The 15,987-nt window shown below is 42.6% G+C and overlaps 1 protein-coding gene across 3 annotated transcripts; it reads left to right on the forward strand.

Annotated features, from left to right (window-relative positions):
* Positions 1-245: 245 nt before the first annotated feature.
* On the forward strand, positions 246-5,630 carry ADAM20 (ADAM metallopeptidase domain 20). 3 transcript variants are annotated; one of them, XM_047739246.1, is made up of 3 exons: positions 246-430; positions 652-740; positions 3,108-5,630. In XM_047739246.1, the coding sequence occupies exon 3, from the start codon at positions 3,255-3,257 to the stop codon at positions 5,451-5,453; it is 2,199 nt and encodes a 732-aa protein (XP_047595202.1). In that variant the 5' UTR covers positions 246-430; positions 652-740; positions 3,108-3,254; the 3' UTR covers positions 5,454-5,630. The 3 variants fall into 3 exon arrangements, with proteins under 3 accessions (XP_047595202.1, XP_047595201.1, XP_047595203.1); XM_047739245.1 differs by lacking the exon at positions 652-740; XM_047739247.1 differs by lacking the exon at positions 652-740 and having other exon boundaries at positions 246-420.
* Positions 5,631-15,987: the final 10,357 nt, after the last annotated feature.

Raw genomic sequence — 15,987 nt, forward strand, 5'->3', positions numbered from 1 at the left:
TTAGGTCTACCATTATCAGCTCTCCGAGCTGTGAGTTTAGAGCCTTGACCTTCACTGTGCAAGTTCTCTGGTAGAACAGTCCTCGGGGTACTTAACTGTCATCATCACCTTTAGTCCTCCACACATTTGCTTCAATAATGCACTTCATCATAATAAACACTGAGTGTTAATTTAATTCATTGTGATGCCACTGCATGCCCATTCCCTATTGGACAGGAGTTTAGCAGTGTGTAAAGCAATGGACCTGCCCATACCAGTCCTGGAGTCCCATTTTGTCTGTTTCTCTTGACAGCACTCTTGGTACTAAATCCTGTATCTTTCAAGATCTAGTCCAGAAAAGAAACCCACCAAGAGTAATTAATATACAGAAATCCTTGAAAAGGTTTTAGAGGACCAAAAAGATGAAAAGAGAACACTCAGGTACATGGAAGTATGAGTTGTGAGAAAAAGCCCTACTCCTAAGATTGGGGGGGAAAAGGGAAGAGGTTGGGGTTATCATAACTAGATACTTTCATGATGGGCCTCATAGATCTGGACTGTAGAAGACAGGGCATTTCTCAGGTCATGTTGGTGACAGGAAATCAGAAAAGGGATTCTGTAGAGCTAAAAGCTATACTTCTTGTAAGGAGCACCATGGTATTTGTTCCTTAGGAACTTGGAAGAAGCGCCTCCAAAATTGTGACTCAGATCTCAGAGAGACAAGCACATCACACATGAAGCTTGTATCGGGGTTCTTTGTGGTATCTGAAAAAGGGACATTGGGTAGCTGGGGTGGGTTTCTCAAGGTACTGGAGAATGTCTCTGGACGTCGGGTACTCAGACTTCTGAGGAGGGCACACTGTTCATCAGGTACTCTACCTTTGTTGGGGCTTGATGGAACTCGTTTCTGGGAATGTGGTAACCAACTCTCACAACCAGAGCAAGGCACCAGAGCTGGGATTCATAGAAAGTAACAGCTGGCAAATAGGCAATTACAAGTCCCTTGTCCTTATTATTTTTTTTTTTGCCTTTTATTCTCTCTTTTGTGTCCTTGTTGATAAAACTTAAGGAACCCAAATAACATTGGAAATATAATGTGCAGGTTCCCATCTCCAGCTTCATAGACAAACTATATATTTTAGTTTTGGAGTTTAGGAAATGATAATCAGCATAAGAAGTATCAGTAGAATGCTGCTAGAGCTTCTATGGTGATAGGTAATCGCAGGTTACACTGATCTGTGGGAAGCTCTCTGACAATGTAGTACCATTGTACCCTGACATTTAATATTGTTTCAGTTAGTTGTGGTTCCCTAAATTGATTTTGTGACCCTGTTTGATTTGTGACCCAAGTTTGAGAAACTGTGAAATTGAGGCTGTGATGGAGCAAGAGAGGAGACTCGGCAAGATAGGGGCTTCGAGAAATTTAAAATAGCTGCTGGAAATAGAAGAGCTAAGGATTCACACAGAGGAAACTCTCACACTGCTTGAAGGGCTGTCATGGTAGGAAGGAAGGGCTTTGGAGAGACAGCAGTTTGCATAATTCATGGTCAGGCACTGTTCCTTCAGGGCTTTCTTTGGAGCCACCCAATGATGACAGACCCCATGTCTCAAAGATTCTCAGCAATGAACTTTTCTATTATTACCACATCATATTTCTGACAAAGCTTAATACAGGTTTTTTTTTCTCTTTATAATGCTTTAATAGTCATCTTTCAAGTCACATGCTCTCATTTTAATATTTCCAGATTTGTAGCTTGTACCAAAGATCTCATGAAGAGAGAAATGGAGAGGAAATTGAGTAATTAGGATTTCACCTCCACCAGAGATACTTTCCCTAAGAGGATTTATCTAGTATTCTTGGCTTCCAGTAGCCATCCATTAGTTCTAAAAAACTATCCAGATGTATACAGGTGTTCTCAACATTACAACACTGAAGATATATCTGACATACGGTACTACTGATCCCATTTGTGTCCTTATGTAGAATACTCATGTCACCACTGTGTGTTCAGGTGTGTCTCTAACTTTGTTTTAATTTTTGCCTTCAAATATTAAACAAATCATTGATACTTTTAACTGAAAGTCAGTGAATAAGCAAAATTAACTTTTACCTGAGCTAAAATTTATGTCTTCAACAGAAATGGCATAAGTCCCCTTGAACTGTGGCTTTTTGAACATTTTAATGAACCGACTCTCCTCAATTCCGCCATCTCTAGAGAATTCAGCTAACTTACCAGCCATGAAAAAATATAGACTAGTATCCGTATTTACACATCTAAGATGAGTCTCTTATGATTGAAAACAGGGTGCAGCTGGGCTGGGTGGGGAGTAGGCTGCTACTCCCCACCCTGCCTGCATGCTGTGCTTGGGGGCAGTTGGGCTATTTGCCTTCCCCAAAATGGCAGCCCATTCCCTGTTTTCCCATCAGTATGACTGCCTTTCTTTGGATGTCCAAAGTTTTTCTACAGATAAGAATGCGTTATAAAATACAAATTTGGCTTGTTTTGAAGGGGTCTCCCCAAATCAACAAATCCCTTAAGTAAGGCTTACTTTAACTCCTAACCTCAGACAGAATGGGGGCTGGATAGGATGTCCGCACAGGAAAGGGTCAGAAAAGGGGAGGTGGAATAAACTGAATAAAGGGGCAAAAAATGGTGGGTTTTGAGTGAGTTGTCCACATGCTTGGTGAAGACAGCAGGGTACTGTTAAACTTTTGGGAGGAAGGGAAATTTGGGAGTCAGATGTCAGTCTTTTTAATACGGAAAAATGTCATGCCAGTTTACATGTTTAGAAAACAGTGTGTAATAAATTTTTTTGTATCCATCAACTAGTTTCAACCATTATCCATCTATGACTAACCTCCTTCATCTCTTCCTCTGGAAATCTGTGCTTCCCCCACCCCCTGCCTATATATATACGTGTGTGTGTGTGTGTGTGTGTGTGTGTGTGTGTGTGTGTGTGTGTAAATATATATGTATATTTATATGACAGTCTCAGGCATTTTATTAATTCCAGCCACATTCCAATTGAAGAATCACTTATAGCTCAACTTCTTGTCATTCTCACACTCTCCCTACCCCACCAACCCCACCCTAGCTTTTTTAAAATTTTCACTTTCAGCACTGCAGCTCTGATGGCCCACCTCTTCCAGGACACAGATCCATAAAAGTCAGCTCTGCACACTAAGCACCTCAGAGGGAGGAGCCAGACCAGCAGTGCTTCACACCCTGCCCTCTTCTGCCCTGGAAAGATGGCTCCATAATGACAGCTCCATAATGGCAGTGGGTGAGGCCCTGGTGTACATCAGAGTCACTCTTCTGCTACTCTGGGGAGGAATGTCTCTGTTCACTTCTGGCCACTCTCAGGTGAGGACCTCCCAGCCCTTGTCCCCAGAATTGGTGATCCCCTTGAAGGTGACCGGCAGGGGCAGAGGTACAAAAGGTCCAGGCTGGCTCTCCTACAGCCTGCAGTTTGGGGGCCAGAGATACATTGTCCACATGAGGGTCAAGAAGCTCTTGGTTTCCAAACACTTCCCAGTATTCACCTACACGGACCAGCATGCCCTCCTCCAGGATCAGCCTTTCGTTCCTGATGACTGCTACTATCATGGTTATGTGGAAGGAATCCCTGAGTCCCTGGTTGCCCTCAGTACCTGTTCTGGAGGTTTTCGAGGAATGCTACAGATTAATGACCTTGCTTATGAAATTGAGCCAATGAGGTTATCTGCCACATTTGAACACCTGGTGTATAAGATGGACAGTGATGATACACAATTCCCACCTATGAGGTGTGGGTTAACAGGAGAAGAAGTAGCACGCCATTTGCAGTTGAGGGCGTCATCTAATTCTACTCTGATGCAAAGTTCTTACACAGGCTGGTGGACCCACTTGCGGTTTCTTGAGCTGGTAGTAGTTGTGGACCATCTTCGATTCCTTTACTACAGAAGTAACGTGACAGTAGTACAGCGTGAAGTACTTGATATTGTCAATATAATAGGTGCCTTATATTACCCTTTGAAGGTTGATGTAATTTTGACCGGGATTGAAATCTGGACCAAAAGAAATCTAGTTGCCACCAATAACCTTGATCAGCTTGTGGAAGACTTTTCTGTTTGGAAGTATTTCAATCTTGATGCCCGACTACACTATGATACTGCCCATCTTTTCATAAAAAAATATTTTGGCATAAAGCTTGGAGTTGCCTACGTTGGAGGAATATGCCACCGTCCTTTTAACAGTGGAGTTGATGTTTTTTTAGGAGACAGTCTGTTTTATTTTGCACTTACTGTGACCCATGAACTTGGTCATAATCTGGGTATGTCTCATGATACTGAAGAATGCGTGTGTGGGCTTCAGTGGTGCATAATGTATCCCAGCCACAAGATGACAACTCGGTTCAGCAATTGTAGTTATGCCCAGTATTGGGACAATACTCTCACTCAGGGATTATGTATTCAGTCACCTCCATATCCAGGGAATATCTTTAGGGTACAGTACTGTGGGAACCTGGTGATCGAAGAAGAAGAGGAGTGTGATTGTGGGACCATACGCCAGTGTGTAAATGATCCCTGCTGTCTGTTAAACTGCACTCTGAAACCTGGAGCTACTTGTAGTTTTGGAATTTGTTGCAAAGACTGCAAGTTCATGCCATCAGGGACTTTGTGCAGACATCAGATCAGTGAATGTGACCTTCCAGAGTGGTGCAATGGGACATTTCATCAATGCCCAGAAGATGTATATTTGCAGGACGGGATTCCCTGTGGCGACGATGCCTACTGCTATAACGGGCGATGTAATAACCACGACAAACAGTGCAGAGAGATTTTTGGCGAAGATGCAAGGAGTGCATCTCAGAGTTGCTACAAAGAAATCAACACCCAAGGAAATCGATTTGGTCACTGTGGTATCACAGACTTAATATATGTAAAATGTGAGGCCCCTGATATTCTCTGTGGAAGAGTGCAGTGTGAAAACGTGCGAGTGATTCCTAACCTGGTACAACATTCTACAGTGCATCAGCTTCACTTCAATGACACCACTTGCTGGGGCACTGATTATCACTTAGGGATGTCCATACCTGATATTGGCCAAGTGAAAGATGGCACAATGTGTGGTCCAGAAAAGATTTGCATCCACAAGAAGTGTGTCAACATGACCTATCCATCACGAGACTGTCAGACCAATGAGACGTGCCACATGCATGGGGTCTGCAATAATAAAGACCATTGCCACTGCCACCTTGGATGGGCGCCTCCCTACTGCAAGCACGCAGGCCATGGAGGCAGTCTTGACAGCGGGCCAGCTCCTGGGAAGCACATGGTATTGCCAGAAGCAAAGGCAAAGTTGGGTTACCTGTCATCATTGTGGCTTATTCCTTTTACTGCTTTCGTTTTATTTTGCTTTCTTGTACTTTGTAAGGAAGAAAAAAAGAGAGTGGGGGAAAGAAGAGGAACGCTAAGTCCCCTGCCTCATTAAACAAATCCCTAGTTGTTTTAATAGTAATGAAACATTAGGGCATGTCCGTCTGACTGTTTAAGGAAAAATTTAAGGATTCTTCGTATCCGGATCATAAGCATTAATACCACACCAAGGGATTTCTAGCTTGTACTTTCTTACTCTTCATTGTTATAAGCCATATTAAAACTTCATTTTTTTTCCTGGAGTTTCTCTCTTTATTATCTGGGCAAAGCACAGCAGAGAGACTTTTTTTTTCTAAAGCTGATATCTATTGGTTCTAAAGCTCCTCCCACCTTTGTACTCCAGGATGTGCCACTGCCGACCCCATTTCTGTTTTCCTGTTCTCTTCAGGGTAATTGTGCCTAAAGGGGGCAAGAGAAGTAACCTAGCATGATGGATGCGGGGAGAAGGGAGTTTACTTTCCTGTGCTCTAAAAGTTACTCACACTGTCATTTTGGCTGGGGCCATGCACCCTAGTAGCCATGGTTGGATTTGGACTCCAATTCTATTGGCCTTTTAGAAGCCCCTTCATTCTAACTGAGAAGTACCAGCACTGATTGGTCACTGACACTCTCGGAGGTCTCACTTATAGCTCTGAGGTTAACAGGTCCCTCCTCTGAGTTCTGTCCAGCAGCTGGTCACTTGTGCTTCTTATAAGTCTTGGTCTCTGCTGCTTGAATCACCAGCACTCTGATAAGCCCACCTTCTTTCCTATGTTCCCCTTGCCCTAGGGCTATCAAGTGCTTTCAGTAGTTATTTCATTGTGATAATGTGAGTTCTCCAGAAGCAGACACTGAGTTAGAGTTTAGAGTATAAGATTTGGGTAGGGACCAACCACTGTGAAAAGGTGAGGAAGTCAGTTGTGTAGATAAGAAATGGTACTGCATTGCAGCCTTGTCCAACCTAGCAGCGAGCTCTGGAATGAATATTGCCTGAAAAATTTCTCTTGAATTGGGCCAAAATGGCCTGGTCTTCATGCTTTCCCTTGCTGCTCCTCTGTATCTGGTGTGCCCTGGGAATGGCACATGGTTGGCCACACTTCTCTGGAACTAAGGCTATCTCAAAGAGCTGACATCTGGAGGCTCTCTGCTGATTCTAATCCTTAGAGCTGCTCAGCAAACTGTCCTTGAAGAAGAATCAAAGTGACCTATTTGGATATTCCACAGTCTAGTCTTTGCACTGCTCTGGGTCCGCTTTTCCATTTTTGTTCTGGGAACAGCTCATCCAGGATTCTAACAAGCATCTCTGCCTGTAGGGTACCTTAATAAGAGGGAGGTTAGTGAGCTGAAGCACAGTTCCTACTACTGTGTTTAGCATTGGGGCTGAAATTGATACTTATTCTCTCTCTTATCCATTATCCATTGTAGTATCCCTCACCTTTAGATAGCATTCTGCAGACTTTGCATGATAACCCTGTGACATTACTCAGGTCCTTGTCTCCAATGCACCTGAGTGTTTAGTCACAATTCTCAGGCTGGGATTGCTGAATCTATCTATTTACAGTCCAAATGGGGCTAGAGAATACCAAGAAACACTGAAGGAGATCACCTGGGTTCCACACATATTCCCTGCATCTCCATGATATAAAAGCAGCCCTACCTCTTCTCATTGATTAGGCTCAGTTATACCTGCCAAGGCTGACACCTATTCTTGCTATTGATGAAGGGACATACGAACCCAAAATGTCCAGCTGACAGCTTTAGCTTATAAGTACATGGGGAGTCTAGCTCTGTCCCCTGGTGAAAATGTGACCCCTTGGGGACCGGAACCTGTAGAGTTGAAGGGGACAGGAAGCACAGACCACCCCAGTGGGTCATAGGGAATAATGGTATGTGATGCTACTCTGGCTTCCAGTCCTTGTTCTCAGACCCAAGAAAAGATCTCTGGTTCAGTGCATACAGTCCATCTCAGAACAGTATCTGTATTAGGGTTCCCCAGAGAAACAGAACCAAGAAGATACGGCATTTACATATTTACCCCTTCCCCAGAAGAAGATGTAAATCCCTTGAGTGATTTTTACTCTTCTTGATATCCTGTAACTTAAATACTATGATGTGAAATTAACAATACCTGAATACTATGATACAAATTAAATTATCCCATGCCACATGATTAGGGAATGAAGAAAGGGGAAAATGGAAAGAAGACAATATGAAATATGAATACAAATGTATTAATAATGAAATAGAGAGCATGGAATGGTCTTCCATCTTTTTGTGTCTTCTTCAATTTCTTTCATGAGTGTTCTGTAGTTCCTCGAGTGCAGATCCTTTACCTCTTTGGTTAGGTTTATTCCCAGGTATCTTATGGTTCTTGGTGCTATAGTAAATGGAATCAATTCTCTAATTTCCCTTTCTGTATTTTCATTGTTAGTGTATAAGAAAGCCACTGATTTCTGTACATTGACTTTGTATCCTGCCACGTTACTGAATTGCTGTATGAGTTCTAGTAGTTTGGGGGTGGAGTCTTTTGGGTTTTCCATATAAAGAATTATGTCATCTGCGAAGAGAGAGAGTTTGACTTCTTCATTGCCAAAATTAGCAAGACAGGAAACAACATGTGTTGGAGGGGATGTGGAGAAAGGGGAACCCTCTTACACTGTTGGTGGGAATGCAAGTTGGTGCAGCCTCTTTGGAGAACAGTGTGGAGATTCCTCAAGAAATTAAAAATAGAACTTCCCTATGACCCTGCAATTGCACTACTGGGTATTTGCCCCAAAGATACAGATGTAGTGAAAAGAAGGGCCATCTGTACCCTAATGTTTATAGCAGCAATGGCCACGGTCATCAAACTGTGGAAAGAACCAAGATGCCCTGCAACAGACGAATGGATAAGGAAGATGTGGTCCATATACACTATGGAGTATTACGCCTCCATCAGAAAGGATGAATACCCAACTTTTGTAGCAACATGGACGGGACTGGAAGAGATTATGCTGAGTGAAATAAGTCAAGCAGAGAGAGTCAATTATCATATGGTTTCACTTATTTGTGGAGCATAAAAAATAGCATGGAGGACATGGGTAGTTAGGAGAAGGGAGTTGGGGGAAATTGGAAGGGGAGGTGAATAATGAGAAACTATGGACTCTGAAAAACAATCTGAAGGGTTTGAAGACGTGGGGGGGATGGGAGGTTGGGGGAACCGGGAGGTTGGGGGAACCAGTTGGTGGGTATTAGAGAGGGCACGGATTGCATGGAGCACTGGGTGTGGTACAAAAAACAATGAATACTGTTATGCTGAAAATAAATTTAAAAAATGATTTAAGGACGCCTGGGTGGCTCAGTTGGTTAAGCAGCTGCCTTCGGCTCAGGTCATGATCCCAGAGTCCTGGGATCAAGAGTCCCGCATCGGGCTCCTTGCTCGGCAGGGAGCCTGCTTCTCCCTCTGCCTCTGCCTGCCACTCTGTATGCCTGTGCTCGCTCTCTCTTCCTCTCTCTCTCTGATAAATAAATAAAAAATCTAAAAAAAATAAAATAAAATAAAAAAATAAAAAATGATTTAAAAATAATGAAATAGAGAGGAAGTAGCCATGATACTTGCAGCTCTTGTATCTATCTATAGCTTGTATTGCAGCTGGTGTCTGTAACCATCTTCTACTATCCACTCTATTCCCTTTGCCTTCAGCAAGTACTTCATCTGATCATATTTCTTTATCTGGTGGTGTGACCCAAAACTTCCTTCCTAAAGCTTCTGGGCCATTAGTAGTCCTGCCTGGGTTGGGTTGTTACAGTTTTCCACTCACCTTAGTCAGAGAACATGGTAGTACAGAGAGACACACTAAGGGATCGCCTACATTCCAGACACTCTTCTCTACCTTTTTACTCTGCCTTCCTTGCTGTGAAGCAGTAGTTCAGTTTCCCTTTAGTGATAAGGATCAATTACCCCAGCCATCATAGTAACTCCTTCAATTTTCATTTCAGAGGTATGAGGAGGTGTGTCAGTTCAGAGATGTGAGGAGCCCAAAGTGGCCAGGTGGCAATATTAGCTTCCAGTCAATGGAATCGTTGTTTGTCTCTTGGCAGAAGTATTCCTTCCTCTGGGACTAAGACCTCTAAGGTAGCAAAGCATGAAGTCATAGGAACAGGAAGCAAAAATTTTGCTAGTGCATCATTAGGGTTAATAGTGAGTGATGCCACTTCCATTTCCACCTCTTGATTCCTGGATCCATGATTCTTGTCTGTGGGAGAAACAGCATCACATATTGGACACCAATTCTGGGCATGTACAGCCTTCTGGAGGGCCTTTGCCCAGCCCTGCAAGGTATTGCTACCTAGCTGGCACTGTAACAGTCTTGAAAAGGCTGCTCCCCTGTTCTATTAAGATGGCAGCTTCAAAAAGGTGGGGAGCATGGGAACACTAGTGAATTTCATGACCACACTTCTTTTGCTGTGCAGTGAGTTCCTTGATCAGAAACAGTGCTGTGTGGACTACAGTGATGGTGAATAAGGGATGGTAAGTACCTGGATGGCAGGAGTTACTGTGTACAGGGAAGGAAAATCTGTATCCACATTGTCTACTCCACTAAGGATAAAATGTTGCCCCTTCCATGATGGAAACAGTCCAATGTAATGAATCACCTTCTAACATGAAGGTAGCTGGCTGAATACCCAAAGAATGGTGTCATACTGATGATTTGGTGTTGGTCTCTGCCACCACACACTGGGAAATTAGTGGTAGCTGTAGCCTGGTCATCCTTGGTGAGTAGAAGTCTGTGTTGCTGAGCCCAAGTGTAACTGCCACCCTCTAACCATAGCTACTTTGTTGATGAACTCTTTGGGTCATGATTGGTGGTTGGGGAAAGAGGCTGACTGACATCTACAGAATGGGTCATTTTATCCACTTTTTAAAAAATTTAAATTCAATTTATTTAACATATACTGTATTATTAGTTTCAGAGATAATTACATATAATACCCAGTGTTCATTACATCAAGTGCCCTCCTTAGTGCCCATTGCCCAATTACTCCATGCCCCACCCACCTCCTCTCCAGCAACCCTCAGTTTGTTTCCAAGAGTTAGGAGTCTCTTATGGTTTGCCTCCTTCTCAGTTTTTGTCTTATTTTATTTTTCCTTCCCTTCCCCTATGTTCATCTGTTCTGTTTCCTAAATTCCACACATGAGTGAAATCATATGGTATTTGTCTTTCTGTGACTGACTTATTTCACTTAGCTTAACACCCTCTAGTTCCATCTGCATCATTGCAAATGACAAGATTTCATTCTTTCTGATGGCTTAGTAATATTCAGTTGTACATATTTTATCTGCTTATTAAAATCCTCTTCTGAGGTAACCTTCTGGTTACCTTGGAGCATTCACATGGGACACAAATATGTTGTTTCATTCAGAGAGGTCTATCCACATAACTCTTTCCCAAATTCGTCACTAATTTTTGAATCACTTTCCTTCTAGTTATTTGAAGGTGAAGGCAGAGCCTTGCCCCCAAATCTTAAAAGCCTGTCTTGCAATTCATCTCTAGGGGCCTGTCAAAGGCTCCAAACTGCATCTTTATCTGACACTGACACCTCAAGCACCATCAGAGCTGCTGGATCATAAGGCCCAAGTTACAGAGCAACTTGCATAGTAGCCTGGACCTATTGCAGAGGCTTTTCTTCTGGGCCCCACTTAAAACTAGCAGCTTCTCAGGTCACTTCGTAAATGGACTAGAGTAACACTCGAATGAGGAATATGTTGCCTCTAAAATCCAAAGAGGCCTTCTGCCCACTTTTTGATGCGATGATCTGTTTTGTGTGTGTTGAGTTTGAGAAGTTCTTTATACATCTTAGATATCAGCCCTTTGTCTGTAGTGTCATTTGCAAATATCTTCTCCCATTCCGTGGGTTGCCTCTTTATTTTGTTGACTGAAGAGGGGAAAATTGGAAAGGGGAATGAACCATGAGAGACTGTGGACTCCAAGAAACAAACTGAGGGTTTTAGAAGGGAGGGGGTGGGTGGATGGTTGAGCCTGGTGGTGGGTATTAAGGAGGGCAAGTATTGCATGGAGCACTGGGTATTGTACATAAACAATGAGTCTTAGAACACTGCATCAAAAACTAATGATGTATTTTATGGTGACTAACATAGCACAATAAAATTTAAAAAAAATAAAATTAAAGAGGTATTGTGCCTCTTTCCTGGTTATAGGAGAGCCAGATACAACTTATTCTTCACCTTAGAAGTGATAACTTCTAAGTGATATGTCCTACATAACAAGACCCCTAAACATTCTGAAGTAAAAGTGAATTTTAGATTTATTTCTCACCCTAATGTGCAAGTGTCTTACCAATAAGCCTAGAGTAGTTGCTACTTCTCACTCACTATGTCCAATCAGCATAATGACATCAATGTAATGGACCACTCTGATATCTTGTGGAAGGGAAAAACAATCAAGATCCCTCCAAACTGGGGTGACTGGGTGGCTCAGTGGGTTAAGCCTCTGCCTTTGGCTCAGGTCATGATCTCGTTGTCCTGGAATTGAGCCCCGCATCGGGCTCTCTGCTCAGCAGGGAGCCTGCTTCCCCCTCTCTCTCTGCCTGCCTCTCTGCCTACTTGTGATCTATCTCTCTCTCTGTGTCAAATAAATAAATAAATAAATAAATAAATAAATAAATAAAATCTTAAAAAAAAAATCTCTGCAAACTAAATTATGACCTAGGGATGGAGAGTTGCTATAACCCTAAAGAGATATATGAATATGTATTATTGGCTTCACCAGCTGAAAGCAAACTGCTTCTGGTGGACTCTATGGACAGGTGTGGAAGAAAAATGCATATGCTAGATCGATAGCTACACACTAGGTACCAGGGGATATGTTAATTTGTTCAAGCAGTGAAACCCCTTCAGGTACGGCAGCTACAATTGAAGTCACTACCTGATTAAGCTTACAATAAAATAATCCACTGTCATTCTCTAAGATTCATCTGTTTCCTGAACAGCCCAAATAGGAGAGTTCAATGGGAATGTGATGGGAATCACTACACTGGCATATTTCAAATGGTGGCACTAATTTCTGCAATCCTTCTAGGGATGTGGTACTGAATGGCTTCCACTTGGCCTTTTCCACCATAATAGCCCATACTCTACAGGTCAAGGAACCAATGTAAGGAGTTTGCCAGCTGCTAAGTATGTCTCTTCCAATTATACAATTTAAAGTATGGGCATATAATTGGGCATATAACCACAGGATGACCTGAGCTAAAACTGAGACAGACCTGAGCTAAAAAGCCACTGATTACCTGACGTCCACAAGCTCTTCTACTCTGCCTGGAGGGCCACAGTGCCGTTATGAGACTTCTGGAATCAGTGTTAGTTCTGAGCCCATGCCCAGCAGTCTCTGAAAATTATGATTATTTTCTTTTTCCCAACGTACAACCCTGTTAAAAGGCACAGGTCCCTCTGGGGAAGGCTGGGAGAAAGGTTAATCATATAAATTTTCATTGCTGTATCAGGTACCTTTCCTAAAGAGTACCTCACCTCCCATTTTTTGAAGAAGTTCTTCATCTCTAAACTGATTCAACTTGGGAATTGAGAAGGACTTGATTCATTGCTTTTATGATTTGAGTTAGACTTTCTGTAGACTTGACTTAGAAATTTTTGCGTAGATACATCAAATAAGAATTTCTATTTCACTTCTAGGAACATCATGATTAACTAGCCAACACCTTAGGTGTGCATGCATGAGTCATTACTGTGATTGCTGGTTACACAAAAATAAAATTGAGTACAACGAAAGGAAGACAAAAATGAAAAAATAGGTATAAAACATAGGGGCGCCTGGGTGCCTCAGTCGGTTAAGCAGCTGCTTTTGGCTTGGGTCATGATCCCAGGGTCCTGGGATCAAGCCCTGCATTGGGCTGCCTGCTTAGTGGGGACCCTGCTTCTCCCTCTCCCTCTGCCTGCCAGTCTGCCTACTTGTGCTTTCTATCTCTGTGTCAAATAAATAAAATCTTTTAAAAAATGTATAAAACATAAATGTAAAAATGAAAATTAAAGAAGACTTAAAGAGTTGATAAAACAAAAAAGTAGCTGAAAAGGAAAAAAAATTTTATCAATAATTTTATTTATTTGAGAGAGAGCATGAACAGGGTAAAGGGCAGAGGGAGAAGCAGGCTCCCCGCGGAGCAGGGAGCCCGATGCAGGACTCCATCCCAGGACCCTGAGATCATGACCTGATCCAAAGGCAGACGCTTAACTGACTGAGCCACCCAGATGTCCCAGGGAGAAAAAAATTAAACTGAAAGACTAGAGAATCATGAGAAAAAAACCACAAATTCTATATACTATTTTCCCCTAGCACTGGAGATTTGCAGCTCTGTGTAATCAGTAAACTTGGCATTAGCTGAATGTTCTTGCTGGTGGTCTAGGGGAGGTAACAGATACCTGTTACTCCGATTCTCAGGTATCTGCACCAGCACTACCGCATCACTGTTGCCAGGCGCCTGGTAAGTAAATGCCTTCTGATTGCTTTATGTGGCTTTTGTTGCCTGAAGGCTTTCAGCATCGCTTTTAGGGATGAGAATGGCTGCTTGTTGATCTCTAGCCCCAAAGCTCAGTGTTCTTTAGCCCCTAATCTTCAGTGCACTCTCACAGAAAGGTAGTCAGTGACTCTTGTGTCCCTGGTTTCCATCCACACTCTGTTCACCCAGCCTGTGACCAGGCATTTTTATCTCAGGCATGAGACCCTGTTTCGAGTCTCCAAACTTTGCAGACTCCTGCAGCAGTCACCCATGCCATTCCTCCCAAGGAAGGAGGACTTCACTGCAGTTCTGCCTCTTGCTGGGCCCCTTTTCGGAGAGCAGTCACCCAACCAGGCTGCGGTTCATGGTTTATGGCAACACCAAGCATCTAACCCATACCTGGGCTCGCTGTTTGTAGCCGGTTTCCCTGCTACAATGCCTGGGAACTCTGCCGCACTCAGGCACCCCCAATCTTTCTGTGACCCCCGGGATTCTGAAACCATACTGTCCCACCTATGATTCTGCAGTGCTTATCACCTGAGTGCCTTTCAGGCAGGGAAATCCCTCACTGGAGTAGACCTCTAAAGGTTCCAATTTTGCTCTCTGCTGCTTATATCACTTTCTGGTACCTGGCTTATGGAGGTTCCCTCCCCCTGTGGTTTATTTTCCTATGTATGGCCTTGGATTCACTTCTCTGCACCTCCTCTCTTGTAAAAAGTGGTCCCTCTTTATTTGTGGAATTGCAACAATTCTTTTCTAAGATCTCTGGTTGCATTCACAGGTGTTCAGAATGATTTGATAGGTAGCTAGCTAAATTCCAGGGACTAAACAAAACTAGGGTCCCCTACTCCTCCACCATCTTACCTCTGTCTCCTCTCCCTCCTGATGGGCCACACCCTGCTGCTGCTGTGATGGGAGAGCCTCACTCAGTCCCTCACTTTTCAAAATTATCTTGCCTATTCTAGCTCATCTGTCCTCCCATGTATATTTTAGAATTAACTTGTCTATATTTACAAAAATGCAGCTAGGAATTATATTCGTATTGCTTAAGCTACATATCAGAGATTTTGCCATGTAGTAAGTTTATTTTGGGGGTACCTAGGTGGCTCAGTCAGTTAAGCATCTGACTTTGGCTTAGGTCTTAATCTCAGAGTCCTGGGCTCTATGCTCATCAGGGAGTCTGCTTCTCCCTCTCCCTCTCCCCTCCGACCTCGTGCTCTCTCTCTCTCTCAAATAAATAAAATCTTTAAAAAAATTCATTTTCGTTCAGTTCAAATATTTTCCAATTTCCCTCATGATTTCTCCTGTCACCCACAAGTAAAAGGTGTGTTGATTAATATCCATATATTTGGGTGAGTTTCTCCCAATATTTTTTCATTATTGTTTTCTAATTTACTGACATTTTGTTCAGAGAACTTTTCTTGTATCATTTTAAACCTCTTAAATTTCTAGAGACTTGCTTCATAGACCAACATAGTGAATTTTCCATGTGCACTTGAAAAGAATGTGTATGCTGGGGCATCTGGGTGGTTCAGTCAGTTAAGCAGCCAGTTGAGAGACTATTGATTTTGGCTCAGGACATGATCTCAGGGCCGTGAGATCAAGCCCTGCCTCAGGCTCTATGCTAGATGTGGAGCCTCCTTAAGATTCCCTCTCCCTCTCCTCCTCCCCCACCCCCTGCTTGTGTGCACATGCTCACTCTCTCTAAAAAAATAAAATAATTTTTAAAAAAGTATTCTGCTACTGTTGGGTGTAATGTTTTCTAAATGTCACATAAAGTTGTGATACTACAACTCAAGTTGGTTGATATTACAATATCAACCAACTTGAGTTGTAGTATCACAACTTTATGTGTGACAACTCACAACTCAAGGCTTCTATATCTTTACTGATTTTCTATCTACTTGTTCCATCAATTAGTGAGAGAGGAGTGTTGAAATAATCCACAAATAATGGATTTACATATTTCTCCTTTTATTTGCCAGGTTTTTTCTTTACCTTGTGTTTATTGTATTTTTATTATCACGTGCCTATGTAGTTAGGATTGTTATGTTTTCTTGACAAAGTGACCCTTTTTTTATCATTATGAAATGTCTCTA

Source organism: Lutra lutra, chromosome 7 (assembly GCF_902655055.1).
Source record: "Lutra lutra chromosome 7, mLutLut1.2, whole genome shotgun sequence".
Lineage (NCBI taxonomy): Eukaryota > Metazoa > Chordata > Mammalia > Carnivora > Mustelidae > Lutra > Lutra lutra.

Bases quoted from the DNA above. Each gene is read 5' to 3' on its own strand.
- ADAM20 (XM_047739246.1), top strand. From the start codon at position 3,255: ATGGCAGTGGGTGAGGCCCTGGTGTACATCAGAGTCACTCTTCTGCTA.